This window comes from Seriola aureovittata, chromosome 20, assembly GCF_021018895.1.
Source record: "Seriola aureovittata isolate HTS-2021-v1 ecotype China chromosome 20, ASM2101889v1, whole genome shotgun sequence".
Lineage (NCBI taxonomy): Eukaryota > Metazoa > Chordata > Actinopteri > Carangiformes > Carangidae > Seriola > Seriola aureovittata.
Window position 1 is genome coordinate 4686427 of NC_079383.1, and position 19347 is coordinate 4705773.

Sequence of the window (19347 nt, forward strand, 5' to 3'; positions counted from 1 at the left end):
ACGTAACGTGTTATTATTTGTGCCCTCAACCAGTAAATATAGGAAGGGAGCAGCAGTTCTCTTAGTGATGGCACCTCAGCTTGTGCACTCAGTAGAAGATTTAGCAGTAGAAGGATAATTAGAGCTCTTATTGAGTTTTCTCAAGTTATCTCAGTCATTCTCTGTGATTTCCTTCCATTCAGTAAACACAGAATGTGTAAGTTAAGAGTCGCTGTGATATGTTGTTCTCAGAGAACCCATTCAGGTTTCAGCCCAATCAATCAGTCAGTCCAAGGCCTTGTGCTGCCTTGTTGTAAAGCCTCATGGTCTTTTTTTCACAGATATACAACATCCCCGTGCTTTCAGGAAATAATTCAAATACTTTAAGTTTAAGTTTTAACTGATTTAATTTTTGTGCACAGCAGCTGCATGTCTTTGCAGATAAACACTCAAAAACGACTCCACTGTGGATGCCTCTGTATCCTCCCCTAAGTACATGAGCAATGGTACACATTCAGTAAGTGCATGTGGAATGGAGTGAGAGTTCATCATCATTACTGTTTACATATAACAGCAATCACCACATCTTACACCTCCATCCCCTGATGTTTACAAAAATGCATGAATGAACTCCACTTTAAAAGCCATTCCAAATAAATGGTTTTATTGATCTGTTGTTTTGCCACATAATTATCTGAGAGGTGTAGTTCTTTGAATAGTTTTAATGGACCTTGGCCGAGGGTGTGGGCTTGTACTTACAGATGACAACATGATTGTGTAATTATTCCACCACAATAAGTTGAAGACAAAGCACACAACGCCCTTTTGCCAAGTGCAAAGATCTCCACTGCAATCACTTATAAATTTTCTGCTTTTTCTTTTTCAACCTGAAGCCTAATTTCTGTTATTTACAATGTAACGTGTTTCCATTTACAACTTCTATGTAAGGCTTTATCTCAGCTGTGCTCAACCAGTTATATCCCACATCAGTTTTCGTGTATGTGCTCAGATCGACACGCCAATCAAATGGTCCCCACTGGCTCTCAATCTCCCAGCTTTCCTGCCCCAGGCTTTGGAGACGGAGAAAGGCCTTACTGGGGTCACGATGCTCTGTGTTTTCATTCAGAGAAACCGCATTGCTGTTCTTTTCTCATTACCCACGAGCCCCGTGTCTGGGCAACCCCCCATCACAACAGTGCAGGTCGGAGGTCGGGTAGTATTGAAGTTATTTTTATTTATTTATTTCTCCTCCGCATTCTCGTATCACTGTCCCTGTAACATTGGACAATCGTGTTTGGGTGTGCTGTGGTAAATCCTTCATCATCTGCAGGACTTCATACATTTCTGATTTGTTTGCCCATCTTCAAGAAACTAGAGACTTGTGTTTTGTCCTGTGCCTGCCTGAGAAGAAAGTATTATTTATTCAGAAAGCAAAAACTTGTGCAGAAGGAGGGATTAATACCAGTCAGGGAGGCGGAATGAATAGGCTTTTGTCAGCACCGTACTTCACCCAAACATCTGCAGGAAAGGGGAAAAAAAGTGCTGCCGTATCCCAAATTAATAACATGGAGTACAGTCCAAACATGGAAGCTTTTTTTTTTTTATAATGATTTTCAAATGTACATTTGGGGTTACACATTTTTCCGCACTTCAGTCACATAGGAGTCCCACTTTACTTGAGAACAGAATAAAAACTACTCTTGGTATACTCACAAGACAATAATAAGAGCATAACTTTAACAACATTTTGCAATCATTGTCAGTCCTGAGCATGCCTGGATCGCCATCCATGCATGCAGGATTCCTGCTCTGAGGCTACTAACAACTAAAGGTCCTGAAAGGTCTGGTTTCTTAAGGAGAATCTAAATTAGTGCATCTCATTAATTCCAAATTCATGAACAAATGTTGGCATCTATGCGAGCCCCTAAAGACACAAACAAGGAGAACTGTTTTTGTGAAACAGCGGCAAATGGTGCCAAAATCAGCATTGTGTTACATAGCGCAGGTGCACGGAGCGTGACAACTGGTTCTGGTCCTTTCCAAACTCGGTTTCCAAAGACGCAGGATTCAAACATGATTAGTCATGTCGCCTGTCATCTGCTTCTTTAAAGCTGATTATGAAAACTTGTTATGGATGAAAACAATCCACTAAAGCTGGTGCTGGGTCGCCACATGCAAATAAACACCACAGCATGTTGATAATCTTATATCAGGTTCATTTCTTCACTTTTTATTTTTACACATACCAGAGAATGAACAGTTGTCATCTGTAGAGGACGTACAGCTGATAAGACTGTGATACTGTATATTTGAACATCGTAAACTTTACAGAAATGGTTTTTAAATCTGCCTGGATACTATACATTCCTAAAATTTTTTTAATGAAATGGCATAAGGTCAGCAGAGCAATATAGTTTGCCAGACGTTATATTCATCTAACTGCAACTGTAAATTTAAAAAGAAAATAGAATTTCCAGTGATAAAAGTAGTGGTTACAAGTACTTTTCCTTTATTATTTGGCATTGTCTTGCATTGTAAATTCAATACATATGGGCCAAAGAAGGCAGCAGGATTTCACCTCAGCCTTTAAAATAAACATTCCGGTTTAAATTGGTCTGCACTGTGCGGTGGTGAAGCTAAAGCAAGTCTCTATAGTTTTATTGTTTGATAGACAATGAAGAATATTTATAGGCACATAATTCTTCCTAAATGCCCTATTCTGCACTGAATACACAACAATTTAACACGGGAAGTGTGAGGTGGACCAGCCTTGGGCGACGGGCCCCCCTCGCAGCAGCTGTTGGTGCAGATGTAAGGTGACAGTAATCAATACTGATTATTAAAGTGGGAACACCATCTCTAGTGTGTGATTAATCTTCATTCCCCCATGTTTACAGAGCCTCTTTTGGCCCATTCGCCTCAGAGGGAGAGCGCTCCCCATTATCTATCCCCAGAGAGAGGGAAAACAAAGCAGCGTCACCATTAAAGACACTCGCTGTCACCGTGGAAGGAGGCAGTGAGATGGAGCCCACATGTGCCGTAATATCAAAGCACAGAGTCCGCAGCATATCGGGAAGGTGTGGAGAAAGAATGTGTGTTGAATATCCAAAACACACAACAAGGAAAAACTTCAGACTTGTTCATACTTATACCTTGTATGCAACGGGTGGATTGCACAAATGCGCTGCCACGGCCTGGAGTCAAAAGAAACTAGTTTGTATGATGTATCATGTGACCACGCCTGAGGGAAGTGTTCATAGGTGCTGTGAATGATCATTTAAGTGGGGATAACACCTTAATGTTGCATTTCTTTACACATGAAAAAGTAATGTAGTTGTGTGGAGAGAAAAAAAAGAAGAGAAAGGCTGAGAGAGAAGTGTCCAGTTGTGAAGCAGGAATTGTCGGACACCCTGAAAAGGTGTTTCCGAGAGATTTGAGGATCTGATGAGCAGTTCACCTGAAGCCTAACACACACCTCTCCAGCCACCGACCGGTTCAGAGAATAATAATAAATTCATTTTCTGAAGCGTTTGCTTTTACGTCTTCTGGTCTAATCCTGCCTAGAAATGAGAGTCATATGTGCTAATTGGCAACATGTTGAGAAAAGACACATCTGCTATATGTTTAGAGAAAAAGTCACCTGGATTATATTTTTTGTGATGTTTTTTTTTTTTTCTTATTCACAAACAGGAAATGTTGCAGTGCTTTAGTGAGAATCTGTAAAATTTTGACTGACAAAGTGTCCAATCTGTTTTCCTCATAATCTCCTCATAGCGCAGGATTGACGTCGGCGTGGTTCTGTTAAGGCCCTTGGTTACGGATATGGAGAGATCGAGCTCTTGGTTAAACAGTGAAAAAAGAAAATTTCTAACTTGAATGACAAGATGTGTGTTTATTTTTAGACGATTTAACCAAACCCCACTCTCCCCCTTTTCCTTAAGTAAAGTTTTTGTAGCATGGTTTTGTTTTTGTAGCGTAAACCCGAACCGCACATGGGACTCGGGATGTTTGTACGCCCACTTCACACCCAGATCAAACTCCATGAAATTTTGCACACTTCTGTGTAAGAACTTAGAGCTTCCTGGGACTGGAAGAAATGTTACAATCATGGCAGCAAATACACACACACACACACACACACGCACACACACACACACACATATATATTATTTCATTTAATAACATACTTGGCAAAACAATTTAGTTGTTTCGTTGTCGAGGAGGAAGTAATTTCCAGGTGAGTTGGCTGGTGACTTCTTACATTTCCCAGAATGTGACCGCCTTAGAACAGGCTTGAGTTTATTGCACTCGTTGTCATTTATGCTTTACAGCTGGAGAAAGAAACAACTATTGTAGCCAAATTTCCTCTCACTCAACACACTGTCTGCAGTTATTGGCATCCAGACATCAGAAGTTTCTTGGTTATGTGAAAGACACACTACAAACTACAGAAATAACTGGGCCCAGCCTTTCAGGTACCGAAGTTACTTCAGGGTTGATTTTTGCCTCCTTCTAAGCGTAATCAGTTCTTAATTTTTCTGCGCTTGTGGGAGATGTTATTAATGCTGCAGTGAAACCAAAGCACCATAGATATGCAAACGTAATATCCAGCCAATAACCTTGCTCTTAGCCAACATGTGTCTCCGTACAGTACTATGTTCCTTTCAAAAGTTATGTCCTGTAACCTTGCTGTGTGGCAGCTACTGTGAAACAAACTATTCATCATCCGTGCTTGACTGCATCCACAATCAAATTCAGATTAATGTTTAAAACAAAAACAAAACAAAAATCAAATTAGAGTCACTTAGAGTATGGATTGTTTGGTTTGGGGGCATTTATGCTACCAGGTCAATTAAAGTAAGAATCAATAATACAATAATGAAACAATAATGAAAGTTTGGCATCACGTGGAGGAGAAAGTAAAACAACCCCGGGGGGATAATGCTAATCAGTGATATACAACAAACATCCAAAGCATGTGGGAGCAGGTATGAATCATGTATTTACAGTCAGAGGGGGGGCGCCGCGCCGTGTGCAGATGTGCGTTTGATATGCATCAGTAGCACACCATTAACATTTTTGGACTGGGTTGAAGGCTCCCGGTGCCTCTCGTCTCCATCGCCTGTGACTGCAACAGATGGTCACCCCCTTTCTCGCAGGCTCCACCCCCCCCACCCCTCCCTGAGTACTCCCCCCACAGGTGTCAGACTCCCACTCTCTCCCCCCTCCTCCTCCATCGTAAAATAATCACCAGAAGCAGCCTCAACCCAATACCCCCCTCCCCGACCCCTCCCTCCTCCTGGTTGTCAAAAAAGGGAATGGCATCCTTCCTCTGTTTAATCTGCTCTTACCCCTCCTCTCCATGCCTCCCTCTTCCTCTTGAGGACCTCCACCCCCACCCTCCCATCACTCAGCACCTGTGAGGATCCCACTGAGAGGAGATAAGGCCTCTGCGTAGCTCCCTCTCTCTCTGTAAGTGGGGTTGGGTGAGGAAGGGGGGAGTAGGATGAGGGGGGGTCAGGTAGAACAAAGGGGGAGAAAACGCATTGAGACACTGGGAATTCTTGACAGCTGTTTTATTCGAAAGGCAATCTCCTCTCCCGGGTGCCATATCTGAGGAAGAACGGGGGATGGGTTGGGGGGGAAGACAGTGGCTGCAGTCTCAGGAAGGAAAAAGGAAATAGACGAAGATCTTTAGGAAAGTTCAGAGGATTAATTTGACACAAGGCAGAGAGGATGGCAGGAGGCAAAGAGGAGGAAGAGGAAGAAGGGGAGAAAAAATGCTTTCTTTGTCAGAGTAATTGCTCTCAGCCAGTCTAGTGTGCAAACTGGGGAGAGATTATAGGATTTATTCCCATGTAGATTTTCAACAGAGACGCTTTGCTGGAGCCATTCTGTTCCCTTCAGCAGAACGTGCGGCCTGGGATGTTCTGTATAAATCCATAAATACATAAATACTGAGCAACACTGGAGCGCCATGTCTTTTATTCCCGGGGACAGCGAGGCAGAGCAAAGTAGACATGGGTCAAAGTTGTGTGTGGGTGGGTGTGTCAAGGCAAAACAAATGAAATGTCAACATAAATGACAGCACAGTATATATTTAGCGTATGGGAGGCAGAGCGGCAGGTGCAAACATTGTTTTTGCAGCAAGAAAACAAGCCTTTGTTGAGTGTCGGAAGGCAGAATCCGTTTCACAGAATCATCGCTGCAGTACAAGGTGGATAAAGCAGAAGCCAGAGAGAGGGATGGAAATACTAATTATACATAGATGCTATCACACGAACAGATATTCAGTGGAATAATTCATTTATTTGATGTTGAAAACACAGAAACAACCTGAATTTGGGGGAAGAGATTATTATGAGATCAAAACCGCTGCACATATTTGCATTTGTTGTGCTACTTTGTTTACTGGGATACTTCAAACAATGCATTACCATTTCAAAGCTGGTCAAGTATGTGTAATTCTTTGTCCACACATGAAAAACAAGATGAAATTGTGTTTGTCGATTTTTATTTATTTATATATTTACTCGCCCGCAAGCTGGGAGTAAGAGTGCGGCTATAAACTATCAGCTTATCTCCGCGGTGAACTTGTGCTGACTCTCTCGTGACTTGCATAAAGCGATGAAGGTAAACAGCGCTGCGTGCATGAAGGAGATGCCTCACGCAGGACAGATGCAGACATGTTTTTTTTTGAAGAAGAAGAATCAAAGGCTCTCCTCTGCTAGAGAAGAAACTTCTGTCATTTCTAACGCTTTCTTTCAACATGTGTTGCCAATCAAACAGCCCTCAGAACACCTTCTGTTTTCAATCTGGCTCACTGACGGGGATACTTGAAAAGTAAAGGGTCCTGAATGTTCCCCGTAGAGTGTAGTGTGTGTGTGTGTGTGTGTGTGTAACAGGTCCCATTACCTTTGCAAGAATAATGTCTCTTTTGCAGCATGTCTGCGTGTCCATTCGGAAAACACAGCAACAGGAGCAAGAAGGTCTAAATTACAGCAGAGTGATGTAGTTACCACACAAACAGCTCTGAGGCTTCTGAGGAGACAGAGTCTAATGAAACCATTTTTCTGTGTAATGAAGTTGCATCATAACCTAAGCAGAAACCAAAAGACCGTTTCATGTACTTTGTTGCAGGATTCATGTCGACCTCAAATCCCGCTGGAGTATAAATAAAATGTTCACGTAAAAACATCAAGCCCAAGATTTCACAAGGCGGTGACTCATGGCACATGTCTTGGCTTGTTATCTCCGTCGTTTCTCCTCATTTGCGGGGGAAGTCCTCTCCTGCCCGACGCCTTCAGGGCTGTCGCTGGTCCCAGGCGGCGTGTGACACTCCATGGGTGGCATGATGGGAAACGGCCCGAGGTTAAATTGGCACAGGAAGAGGAGGTCTACCTGGGGACTACAGTAGCCTGGTTAGGACCAATTTTGGCCCCAAGGAGACTTAATTTCATGGTGTGCACTGCGATCAGTGATGCTGTGGCAGATAAGCTGCTGGGCTGTGTGACCTTCCAGTTGATGATTAACATGTGCCAAGCAGACACACAGATCCATGGTTTCTCACAGTGGGGTCACCAGGTGGTTCACCAAATCTGGCTTTGCTCACCCATCTCACAACAGGGTGAGCAGGAATGAGTCAATGAGGATGATTAAACCCAGAATATAAACCACAGCACAGAGGACACTGTTTTGAAAAACTAGTAACTATACAAAGGCTGCAAATAACGATTGTTTTCATTATCGATGCTAAATCTTTTCTTGATTAATTCAAATCTTTAAAATAAAGGTTGTTCATTATCGTGTTAGAGCCTGTGGTGATGCCTTCAGTTTGTTTGCTATAGTTTCTTGAAACTATAGCAACAGTGTCAGCCTGGCTATACATTTTAACGGACCCTCACCGGCAGATGACAACATTTTCATCATGTGCACCCTCACAGCGACGCAGACGAAGAAGGAAGCATTTTCTTTTTGCACATTGTACCCACAGATGTCACACTGTTCCCCCGACCTTTCATCACTCATTTGTGGTAGTGCAGCAACTTTTTGCATCTGGGAAGCGAACAGGCCCCTAAAATCCTAGAAATATTGCGTTACATTTAAGTTTGGAACTTTTAAAATAAAGGCTCTTGTTTCAATAATTTAGTTGAAGTGTATTTTTTTTCTTTATACTTGAATGATCTGCCTGAAGTCCAGTTTGATTTCAAATCCAAATATACTGCATATTCTTTACTTCTTGACGCTGCAAACTGTATCTTTAATAAACTTTTAATTGTTGTTGTTGTCATTCGGCTGCTCCCATGAGGGATCGCCACAGTGATGTGGCCTAGGTTTTAGGCTACATGACCTTCCTGACACAACCCGGGTTCAGGGGAGCAGTGAATCAAACCACCAACCTACGAATCTGCAGCCAATGTGCTCTGTGACCTGAGCCACGGCCCCCATGTCATACCGTACCATATAGATAAGGTCTGTTTTGTACCGTCTTTCTTCTTTAGACAATACAATCATACAGCTTGAATCAATCTGATAGGACTCATTTTTTCCGTCTTGTAAAGTGTGAGAGATGTGGGAAAAATGACAAGTCTACATCCATATGCTACGAATTCAACTCCTACAGATTTATGTTGGTTTTTAAAAGTTCAGTAAGCTCAGCTCTGGTGGATTTAGCTAATACCACATCCTGCCTAAAAAAGAATGAACTCCAAAATCATACAGACTAATATTTGGCTGTAAAAAGTGCTTGGACTCCAGTTGAGGCTATAATTTCTCACACTAAGAAGGAGATGAAGCCATTCTGGTAAACATCTCTGTTCTGTATCTCTCTGTTCCTCATCTTCTCTTGTCAGTAAACCAGTTCATCTGTGACTCCTTCACTGTGACATACACACACACACACACACACACACACACACACACATCAATTTCCATGGTCCAGAGAGTGAAAGACATCAGCTCTCCTTCCTCCTCTCCTCACACATTACAGACACCGGCCTCTCCTCAGATGCATGCACTCACCAGATGTTGCCCAGAGCTTTAGGGAAGAACCCCCAGGTATGTGTGTGTGTGTGCGTGTGTTCATGTCAGCCTCCCACAAATGGCTTTTCTTGTGCATCTGCCAAGATTTATGACCAGTTTTTCCTACAACACAGTCGGCTTCCTCTTTTGAAATCTCAGCGGGGCAGCAGCTCGGGGATCAGAGGAAGAAGCAGGTTCTTCAACCCAAAACAGGTGACTGCGACTCCTGCCTCACCGCACTGAAAAGGGTGTAAAAAATGATTTCACCAAATCCCTAGAGTCAAGCGTTTTTTATATACAGGCGGCTCACACACATCCCATCTGCTTCTCATATCAACATACTTGCGCTCGCCAACACAGGGGTCTACTGGTCTGGCCTGCAGGGGTCAAGAGGAACAAAGTGGAGTAATGAAACCGAACTGGCCCAATGACAGTGTCTGCTGTTGATCACAGGAAATCTCAGAAGGTTTTTATTAAGGAAGATTATGATGGCGGAAAAGCAAAAAGCGGGATATTAAAGATCGCTGAGCTCTATGGGTGTGAGTAATGAACGGACAGAGTGGAGCGGGGCCAAAGACGGCTTTACTGTTCCTTGTGGTCTCCGAGTGTTAACGGGTGCAAGCTGATACGGCAGAGTACCCACTAGGTCACATGCTGCGTTTTGTATCATGCTGGGATGGAACCTATTCTGTTTTGATGGCTTTAGGTTACCGCTATGGATATGTCGAGTGGATTTATGTCCGTCGTGTCAGGTTTGTAGTGATGACGTCATTGTACATGAGGAAATCCCTTCTATGGGCCGACAATTGAACATTTTATTGTCTATAAAAGCCTTTCTCCACACTGATAGCTGTAGTCTTAAATGGTGTTTCTAAACCTGTAGAGGAACAGATTCTCACTGTACTACTCAGTGACATTATAATACTCTTTGCTAAGCTAACTTTATGTAGTGCCGCAGGGATGATGTTTTTTTGTAGGCCAACCCAGGTGTTAGTGTAGGTGCGGTGTTGGATTACTGCAGAAAATAAACCCAGTGACAAACGAAAGTTTATGATACTTCCATGTTTTGTTCAGCAGGATAATCTTCATAAATGTGCATACATTTTTTGAGCCTAAATACAATCGCCAGAGGTAAAAAGCTAATGTTGGCTATAATTGAACTACACCAGTCGCATGACTTCAGCGTCACCACCACTAAATGTCCAACTTGTAGCTAGTTTCAGCTCTTGCCTCTTCAACAAAAGCCTTTCCCCTTAGAAAGTTAGTGATAGTTTCTAAAAGTGAAAGTATCACGTTCAACGTAATGACATTTAACGTCCCCGACGACCTCTGTAGTCTCGTTTAGCCACTTATTAGTAGCTGCCCGTTTTTGGAAAGTAAAAGCATAAAGAAATCAGGACTGGGTTATTTACTGATGTATTTTATGTCATAGAATAAAAACTTGAACATGTCTTCAGCTTGTGGTAACCACAGACCTTATTTCATCTACGCATCTAACCAAAAACACATTCAAAAAACACAGACTTCGGGACGAGGGAACCGGAAGTAAAATGCTAACTTATTTCTGGGTTTTAGGACTCATTCCTGCAGTGCTCTGTAGCTTCAAACACTCTCATATTGTTGTGATACACTCTGCAAAAGTGGCACAGAGAAGCTTGGTAAGCTATTTCCTAATAGATGAAGGTGTTTGAATTAAGATAGCGAGGGGTTTCTTTACAATAGCAAATAAAAGTGGTAAAAGACAGACACCTTGTCTTGTGTTTCCCATTTCAGTGAGACATGTCCTTAAGTTTTCCCTCATCCCCAAAGGTGATATATACAAGTGGATGTCTTCATCCCTGATGCATGTGCTTTCTTGTGTATTTCCACCGTGACCAGACGGATTCTTGCGAAGACCTCTCCCTTCCTCAGGATGAAGAAGGATTTGGCAGGAGCTCTGTGATGCAGGGCCAACGCCAGCACTTTCTTAAACCTGCCTCTTCCCTTGGAGTTGAACATCATAAAGTTAACTATTGTCTTTATCACCATCAGTCATCACAGGATGTTATTAGAAGTTAGGCCAGCTCAAGGCAAAAACCTCCTAGTGACCTATCAGGAACAGAGATTAAAGAGATGGAGAGACAGGGAGGATGAGTTCTTATACTTTTCCACGGCAGCTTCAACAAACGTGGGAGCCACATTTTGAACACGTGCCAATGTAAGGCTGAAGCTAAAGCAGAAGTTCAACTTGTCTCGACATTCCTCCGTTTATGAGAGAGTCTATTCACAAAGTCATGACTTTTTTTCTTCTCCTCTTACCTTTTTTTATTCCTAGCTGCTGACGGCATGAGGAACAACGATCTGTCAAGCAGATGACGTTTAGTAGTTCAAATACATGTAGCCCTGAAAGAGAATAACCAATTTTATGATTGAAATGGGAAAATGGAAGTTTAATGAACAGTGTTTCATTTTGAATTCTTAAATCAGTAATACGCAGCATGGTAGCAGCAAGAAATAAGATATTCATTACTTGCCTTCAATTATGCATCTTATTTCGCTGGTGCGTTATCAAGTAGAGAGAACCATTTGTGAATGGTAAAGCAACACAATGAAGGGAAATTAAAAGTAACAAGGATTGAAACTACCCTCAATTTATTCATTGAAAAAGTTTATATTGTATGTACAGAGAACAGCAGAAACGGTTCTTAATGATACACTGTTGTAAAAAGGAAAATTGCACTGTGCTTACATATTAGTCATCTTTTACCACCATAATAACATATTGTGGATAATAAAACACAATGAGGGATGGTCGTAAAAATACAATGAAACAATAACAATATATTCCTCATTTCTCCCAGGATTTGAAAAAAAAAAAAACTGCCGAAACAATAGCTTTATGGGAAGAATCCATGTGTCACAGAGGCAACGCACAAACATTAATTAAACAACACAAATAATAAACATGTATTATGGGATATTATCAAATTTGCATGAGGAGAGAAAAAAAAACTCATTAGATATTACAGCCCCTTGAACCCCTCCCCCGTCCATGAGATACATAAAACACAGACATCAGTTAAAACAGCTGCTGCGTCAGAATGGACCCCCCTCAAACACACACACACACACACACACAGACACACACACACACACATACTCACAGCTTCTTTCATCCACACAAACCAGACCCAATAATTCAGCCACAGAAACACACAAACATGTGAAACTGTCAAGATGTAAAACAAATGAAGAGAAGAAGAAGAGGCTGCAAACGCAAAGCTCAGCCTTGTTGGTAACCTCCTGTTTGTACTGCAGACTCAGAGGAATAGTTGTGATTACTCCATTGACTGAATCATCTGCAAGGTCAGGCCTCCCATCCTCTCTCCCTCCTACTCCTCTGCTCCTCTCCCACTCGCCAGCCAAGCGGTTCATATGGCTGCCAAGACATATTCACAGGCATATTGGAGCATCCAGTTACTGGCAGCGTTCACAGACACTTAAACACATGTCCACCTACACTAACACACACACGCTGGAAAATTGGTAGCATACTAGTACCATATTTACTGTACCCTTGTTTGTGTGAGGAAGCGCATACACAAATGCTCATTTTTCTGCACTTGTGAGGACCATAGGCACTCTACCACACAAATTCTATAAATCTTACTCCCAATCTTCTCTAACCTTTGCATGTCTACTAGTGAGCAGGAGTTTTGTCTTCCTAATTCTGGTCTTAATCCTAAACCCAGGACAGGAAATAACAGGGCTTTAAAAGCACAAATTCTGTCTATGAATAGGCCAGAGATCACCAGAGATTCACCTTTTTTTTTTTTTTTTGTAAAAACAACAGCTTGTTAAAACAGTTGACAAAAGGTGCAGGATAAACTGTCTATGTTTAATTTAAATGATGATGAGTGGTGAAATCAAGTAATTCCAAGTGAAGTTTATGCTGTTAGTAACCAGGCTAAAGTTAGCTTTCCCTGGGAAGCTAATTTCTACATAGTTGGGTAGGAAATTAGAGACTCATAATTTGTCCAGGTATATTTTCTTGAACATGCATATGTGTTACTGGGGCTTTGTTCAGATCATCCACTCACCCACCAATCAGCCATTATTTCATGCTGTTCGAATTTTCAACTGTAAATTTGATCCACTGTCGCAAGGCTCACCACAATATAGCGTAAAGAAGCTGTCCACTACATCAATCCAGCCAGACCATCATGCATTGCAGCCTGTCTTGTGAAAGTGCTGCATAAGAAGAAGTAGTCGTCTTGATAACACAACAGGTTAGGCGCTGATGTTAGCCGCTAGCTAATGTGATTTCATTACCTGTTGAGAGTGGATAGATCTGCAAGTTGCTAAGTAATGTCTTCTTGAAATACTTGCGAGCTGTAACAACAATGGGGTGACTGCTGCTTTAAAAGCAAATGTAATTTTAAAAAAAAGTTATCACATACTTTATTGTCCCTGAGGTGAAATTTAATTTTATGCAGTGGGTGAGTGAATGAGAGGACGAGTGGACAATCCGAGCACAGCCTGGCTTGTCTTATCAGCGTGACAAAAGCCTCCGACAGGGAAAGTACTGCTGGGACACCGGGGACAGCTGGGTGGTGGGAAAGATCACTACACATGGTGATGAATCCTGTGTTCAAAATAAATCCATATCTGACTAAAACTGAAACAGACACAAAGTAGCTTCTAGACGTTTTTCACTAAACTATTTAAAATTTGTAAAATTCAAACATTCAACAAGAAGCAGCAGAGTGTTCAACAACAACAGTAAATAATAGTAAGGTAAGGTGAAGGAGAAAGATCACTGATCTGCAGCATGTATATATGCATTTATGGTAACCAGGTTCCTATAGTAACAGCATCTCCTGTTACCTGCGTAACCTGGTTTCTCTGTGAAGCCTGCTTTTGAGTGCATGTAAACATACTGAAGCAAAATGGCCCCAAAACTCTGATCAAATAAAAAAGAAGTCTGGGAAATTTCCTAACTTCCTCCTCTCAGTTACCAAACAAATGAAAAGTCTGAACCTAAACCCAATTTAACAATAACCCAAGATTAATCATCAACTTTGCCTTTCAAGGAAAATGTCTTCACATTGCAAAAAGTGTCGTCACTGAGAACTGAAGCTCAAATATTTTTCCAGGGACAGAACTACAAGAACACATGCATACACAAGCTCATACATATACACTCTCTCACACACACTGCACAACTCGTTATTGATTGAATGGCAAAAAAAAAAGCTCCCAAGTGGTTTTCTATCAATGGACATAATCAGGAAGAGAAAACAAAATCAGCTCAATTGTATCAGGCCTAAAGATAGGAAGTCCCACAGTGAGGCCACCCACTGCAGAGCCGATGTAACCACCCTGATGAAATATTCAGCGGGGAACAGCTCAGACACCTCGGGTCCAACAGGCTTCGGTTACAGCCAAATCATTCAAAGTGAATCTGGGGCCAGAGCCATGCCGGAAAGGTCGCTGTTTCGTACTCCTCGCCCACACATGACAACAAACACACACACAAAGGGGTGCATTCATTTTTAATGAGCTACATTAATTAATAACCCAGACCTGACCCCATTCATACTGCTTGATTCCCAGGGTGGGTGGGGAGGGGTAGGAGTAAAGGATATCTAAAACTGTTTTCCTCCGCTGAGAGTGCCGTATGGTGAGGGTGACAATACGAAGAGAGAAAACAGAGATAAAGCAGCCAGCAGAGAGGAACAGAGAATTCAGGATTATCATATTAAATACAAGAGGGGGGTTGGAAGGAGGACACAGACTCAGGGTAGTGTTGTATCGAAAACCAAAAGGGACAATTCTCTGAACCAAGGGGGGGGGGGTGTTAGTGGTCATGCCCGAAGCCCACAGCTCTGACTCCACAGTTCACACAAGCTGCTTAACCTCCACACTCTGTCACTACATGCCAAGTCCTGCCAGCACGTACGCCCACATACACATGAACAGCGGCGCCTGAGAAAAGTCCCCATGAACAGCAAAAATGAGCCTGATTCACACGATATCGACAGAGGGCCCTGACCGGGTGGTACAGAAACATGCCCGGGCCGTGTCTTGTGCCTGGGGTTATGGTGTTCAGGTCAGACTGCTGTCAGACGTGGTGATGTAGCGATTGCTAAAACCAATCGCCTTCTGCTGTGATGTCTGCTCGGCTGAATGTGTCAGGTGGATGGGTCAGAGCTGCAGAGCATGAACACAAAAGGTGAACCATCAATGGACCAGAAGGCACTTCTAAACGTGGTTAAATGATCCGGATTGGTCGACGATATAACATCTCAAAGCATTTCTTTGTGACACAGCTAAAAAGGATCACGGTTCATATCGTAAAAAAATCTTTTTTTTTTTTTTTTCAAATATTAACATTTGATATCAACAGTCCCAGCACTTTTATTGCCCTCTTTACATTTTTCCCTGTTAATGCTCTGTAGAATCAGTCCTATTCCAAAACTACCACTTTCCAGTTTTTTGTTACTCTCTCAGGAGTAAAACGGCCTCCCTTTCTCCGAACCCTGAATCCTGCTGAGCTTTGCGAGCTGAGAAGGAGACGGAGGCACGTCCTGTCTGTAGGGGCCCTTGGATTGAGGTGGGGACTTCACTGGGGCCGAGGCAGAGGCCTGAGTGCGGTCTCTGTTCTGGTCGTAGGTGCTGCCGCTGGGGGTTTCTTGTGCGGGGGGCGGCCTGGCCTTGTTGGCCTCCTGCTCTCGGCGTCTCTGCTCCTGCCTCAGCAACTCCTGAGTCTCTAAGAGGACACGGGCGTTGAAGTTGGAAGTTCCCAGGTAGCCGTTACGTGATCCCTGGACGCTGGAGTAGCGGGGGTTGTCCTTGGATGTCTGGAATCCTTCTGCTGGCATGTACACCTTGTCCCATGAGTCCTGGGACGCTGTGCTGGGGTTCTTACGAGGTTGCCTAAACAAACATAGACAGGTAAAGAGGTCAGTCGTGCCGTTGAGTAAGTCACTTTCAACAGCACCTGAATCTAAAGGGAAGAGAGGGGGGTGGTAGTTATCTCTGCTTAGAAAAGGTTGCTTTTTTTCTGCATTGGCCCCTGGGTCAGCACCATTGAAGGGGAATTCAAAAGAAACTGCACTTCAGCAGAGAATGTGACCGTTTTCACATTTTGTGAGATTAAAACGGGATGTTGCAGTGGCGCTGAGTTGAAATACTGAAAGCAACATGGGTGGAGCAAAGAGGGATCTGTTAGAGCCTGCTGCTTGATTACACTGAATCCAGTGACATAAAGACCGAGACATAAAAGAGACAGGAAACAAACGGAGGAAGCCTGAGACGCCCGCAGGACTATTAGTTCCACATTGTAAACAAACACAAATGCTAAAACCTCCCTGAGAAAAATGGCTGCTTTCATCCGTTCAATTCCTTTTTTTGAGATGCAGACGGGTGCACTTACAGCTCAGACACAGTAATGGCAGGCCTCATGGCGTTATCTGCCCTCTACTCCTCTTCAGTCTGCCTGACAGCCCCGACACCAGGGGTCATCGATTACATCTGACCAAGGAACAGGATTTTTCGTCTCAGACACTATAGTGGCCGGGCTTTCAAAAAAAAAAAAAAATAAATAAAATAAAAAAAAAATATATACATATATATGTATGTGGAACTAATAGTCCTGTGGGCGTCTCAGGCTTCCTCCGTTTGTATATATATTATATATATATATATATTTAGACCTCATTTCCTATTATTGTTGAATATTTTCACTTTTTTTTTTAATTTTATTTTTTTTACAAAATTAATGTTATTTTGATTAGACTTGATTAGAAAAACATGGGAAATCCAAAATGATAACTGGATACTTGGGCCTAAGTAGAAAAGGAGGCAGCTCATTATACATACATAAAAAATGAAAAGAAGGAAATATTAATCAACTTTAACTGGTTTTGACGCTGTTATGCAGTGTCCTGATTGGTGGAAAATGTTTGCAGGAAGCAGGAAGAAAGACCCTTTGTTGTTTGTTACTCTCAAAGAGCCTAAAGGGGAAAGCTGATGTGGAAAACCGCAGCTTTAATGAAGAATGGACTGATAAGTACGTATTCATTATGCCAACTTTCAGTAAATCTAAATCTGTATGCCTCATTTGCAATGAAACTATCGCTGTTGCAAGAGAACACAATCTCAGGTTTCACCACTACACAAGGCATGCAACTTCCAGAGAGTCATTCCCGGAGCAGACAGAGCTGAAAAACAGCCAGCTCGAAAGCAGGATATTCTCGTGCCAGCAGAACTGTTAATCAAACTTTAACAGAACAAGAGAGGCCAACAAGTGCATCTCTTCAGACTGTCTGGGTTCTCACCAAACACGACAAAGCTCTTGCCGCTGCCCAGGTTTTTAAGAAGCTCATGGTCCCTGCTTTGGAGGAACTTGCCACAGACAAATCTATGAACAGGATAATTGCCTCTCTTAAGCAAATACCTCTGTCTGCTTCAAGCACTGCCTGCGGTGTTCATGGGGTCAATAGAGCTCAACACATATCACTGGCTATTGATGAGTCCACAGATATTTCCCAGTAGTCCGTTTTTTGATATTTTGATTGGGGGGAATTTCAAAGAAGAGCTATTGGCTTTGATTCCACTGGGAAGTCATAGCACTACTCACATTGTCTTTGAAAAAGTGGAGGAGTTATTTAAAAAACATGGCTTGTCATTAGAAGAAAGTCAACCTATTCGTTGCAGATGGTGCTGCTGCCATGGTCGGCTCAAACAAGGCTCTGGTGAGCAGAATTAAGAATGTTGCTCCCAGAATGAATGCACTTCACAGTCTCATTCATCAAAGCATGCTGTGCGCCAAAGTAAGTGGAGATCTGAAAGAAGGTTATGAACAAAACAATGAAGATAATTAACTTGATCAAAGGGAATTCGACTACGCAGCATCAGCCGTTCTGAAATCTCAAGCTACTCACGGTGACCTCTTACTCCACAATGACATGGGATGGCGTGGAGTGAGGGCAAAGCTTTAGAGCGCTTCAATGGACACAGGGATCAAGTTGTGGATTTTTTCAAAGCAAAGTAAATCAAAAGGAGCAGCTGACCACCGGCAAAGAGAAAAATCATCGCTGGATATGCTGAAAAAGCTTGATGCCTTTAGGAACAAACTTGTAGATTTGTTATCAGGGAGGTGAGCTTGAACGTCGCAGAGAATATGAATAAATTCATCACACAGCTGGGGGAGAATTTCTCTGCAATATTTGATGACTTTGCCATTCTCCGCTAAGAAGCCGCGATTTAAAGTGAACCAGGTGACATCCAGCGAAATGAAAGCTGCTCTCCGTGGTGCTGAAAGATTGAGCACTTTTTTGGTGGCTTGTGCCCAAGACTGTGGCACACGCTGAAGACTCAGCATGTCTGGCTCAACTTATACCTGTGAATCTGCATTCTCAAACACGAACGCTATCAAGACGCATGACAGGAACTGACTGTCAAACTGATTTTTGGAGAACTGCTTGTGAATAAGCCTAACAGCTGTCAAGCCTGATGTTAAGAAGCTGGCATTGGAGGGGAAATGTAATTTCTCCCATTAACCAAATGTGAGTATTTCAGCCTTAGGATTCTATTCACGAGATTCATTGTTAAATGACATGGTCTACTTAACGTTTTATTTAATGTACAGACGTCTCACAGGAAGCGGCGGTGAACCGTTCCGTTCCACTGACTCTTTGAAAGCAACATTTCTGGCAACCAAGGCCTGCCTGTTTTATCTATTTATATTCAGTTTCTGTTGTCACACACGACGCCATTTACCATGCTCTTTTGATTTTTAAGTGATGTTAATTAAACCAATTTTCTTTTTTTCCTCTATTGACTGAGAAGTTTAGGTTGTTATTATGAGTCCTCATTATAAGGATTATTATGTGAAAAAAACAAACAAAACATGTTAAATAAGAGCAGTTGGGGAAAAAATAAACAAAACAAACAAGAACATGTGAAATAAATAAAACAAAATGTTAAATAAGAGCATGAAAAAAAAAAAATCTAATGAAATGCTAAATGAAAGCTGAGTTTGTCTCATGATACAACACAAGCTGCATTTCACTCATAAATGACTAAGAAGAATAAAAGCTCAGCTATCAGGCTTCTGCCATTCAGTGCACAAGCAAGCTCAGCTTTAGGAGTGAGGTTGGCCCGACTCCTGCATCAGGTTGTGTGGGCTACTCACTAATAATAAGCTAACAGATGGATTTAGAGTCTTTACAATATGCAGGTTGGGCTCATACACAGTGCAGTGTTTCCTAAGTTGCTTCATTATAGGAATAAAAAAAAAAAATCTAGATATGCTAAATACCAGAATACATTTTTTTCTCCTCATATTTTCTGAAGTCATTA

General features: G+C 42.2%; 1 protein-coding gene across 3 annotated transcripts in view; it reads right to left on the reverse strand.

Moving 5' to 3' along the window:
• Positions 1–11598: 11598 nt before the first annotated feature.
• Positions 11599–19347, reverse strand: part of LOC130160991 (partitioning defective 3 homolog) — a 343348-nt gene continuing 335599 nt past the window's right edge. For all 3 annotated transcript variants that reach the window (XM_056363858.1, XM_056363857.1, XM_056363859.1), the window contains one exon: positions 11599–15918. In XM_056363858.1, the coding sequence (XP_056219833.1) occupies positions 15489–15918 (430 nt within the window). In that variant the 3' untranslated portion in view covers positions 11599–15488. The remainder of the gene's footprint in view (positions 15919–19347) is intronic.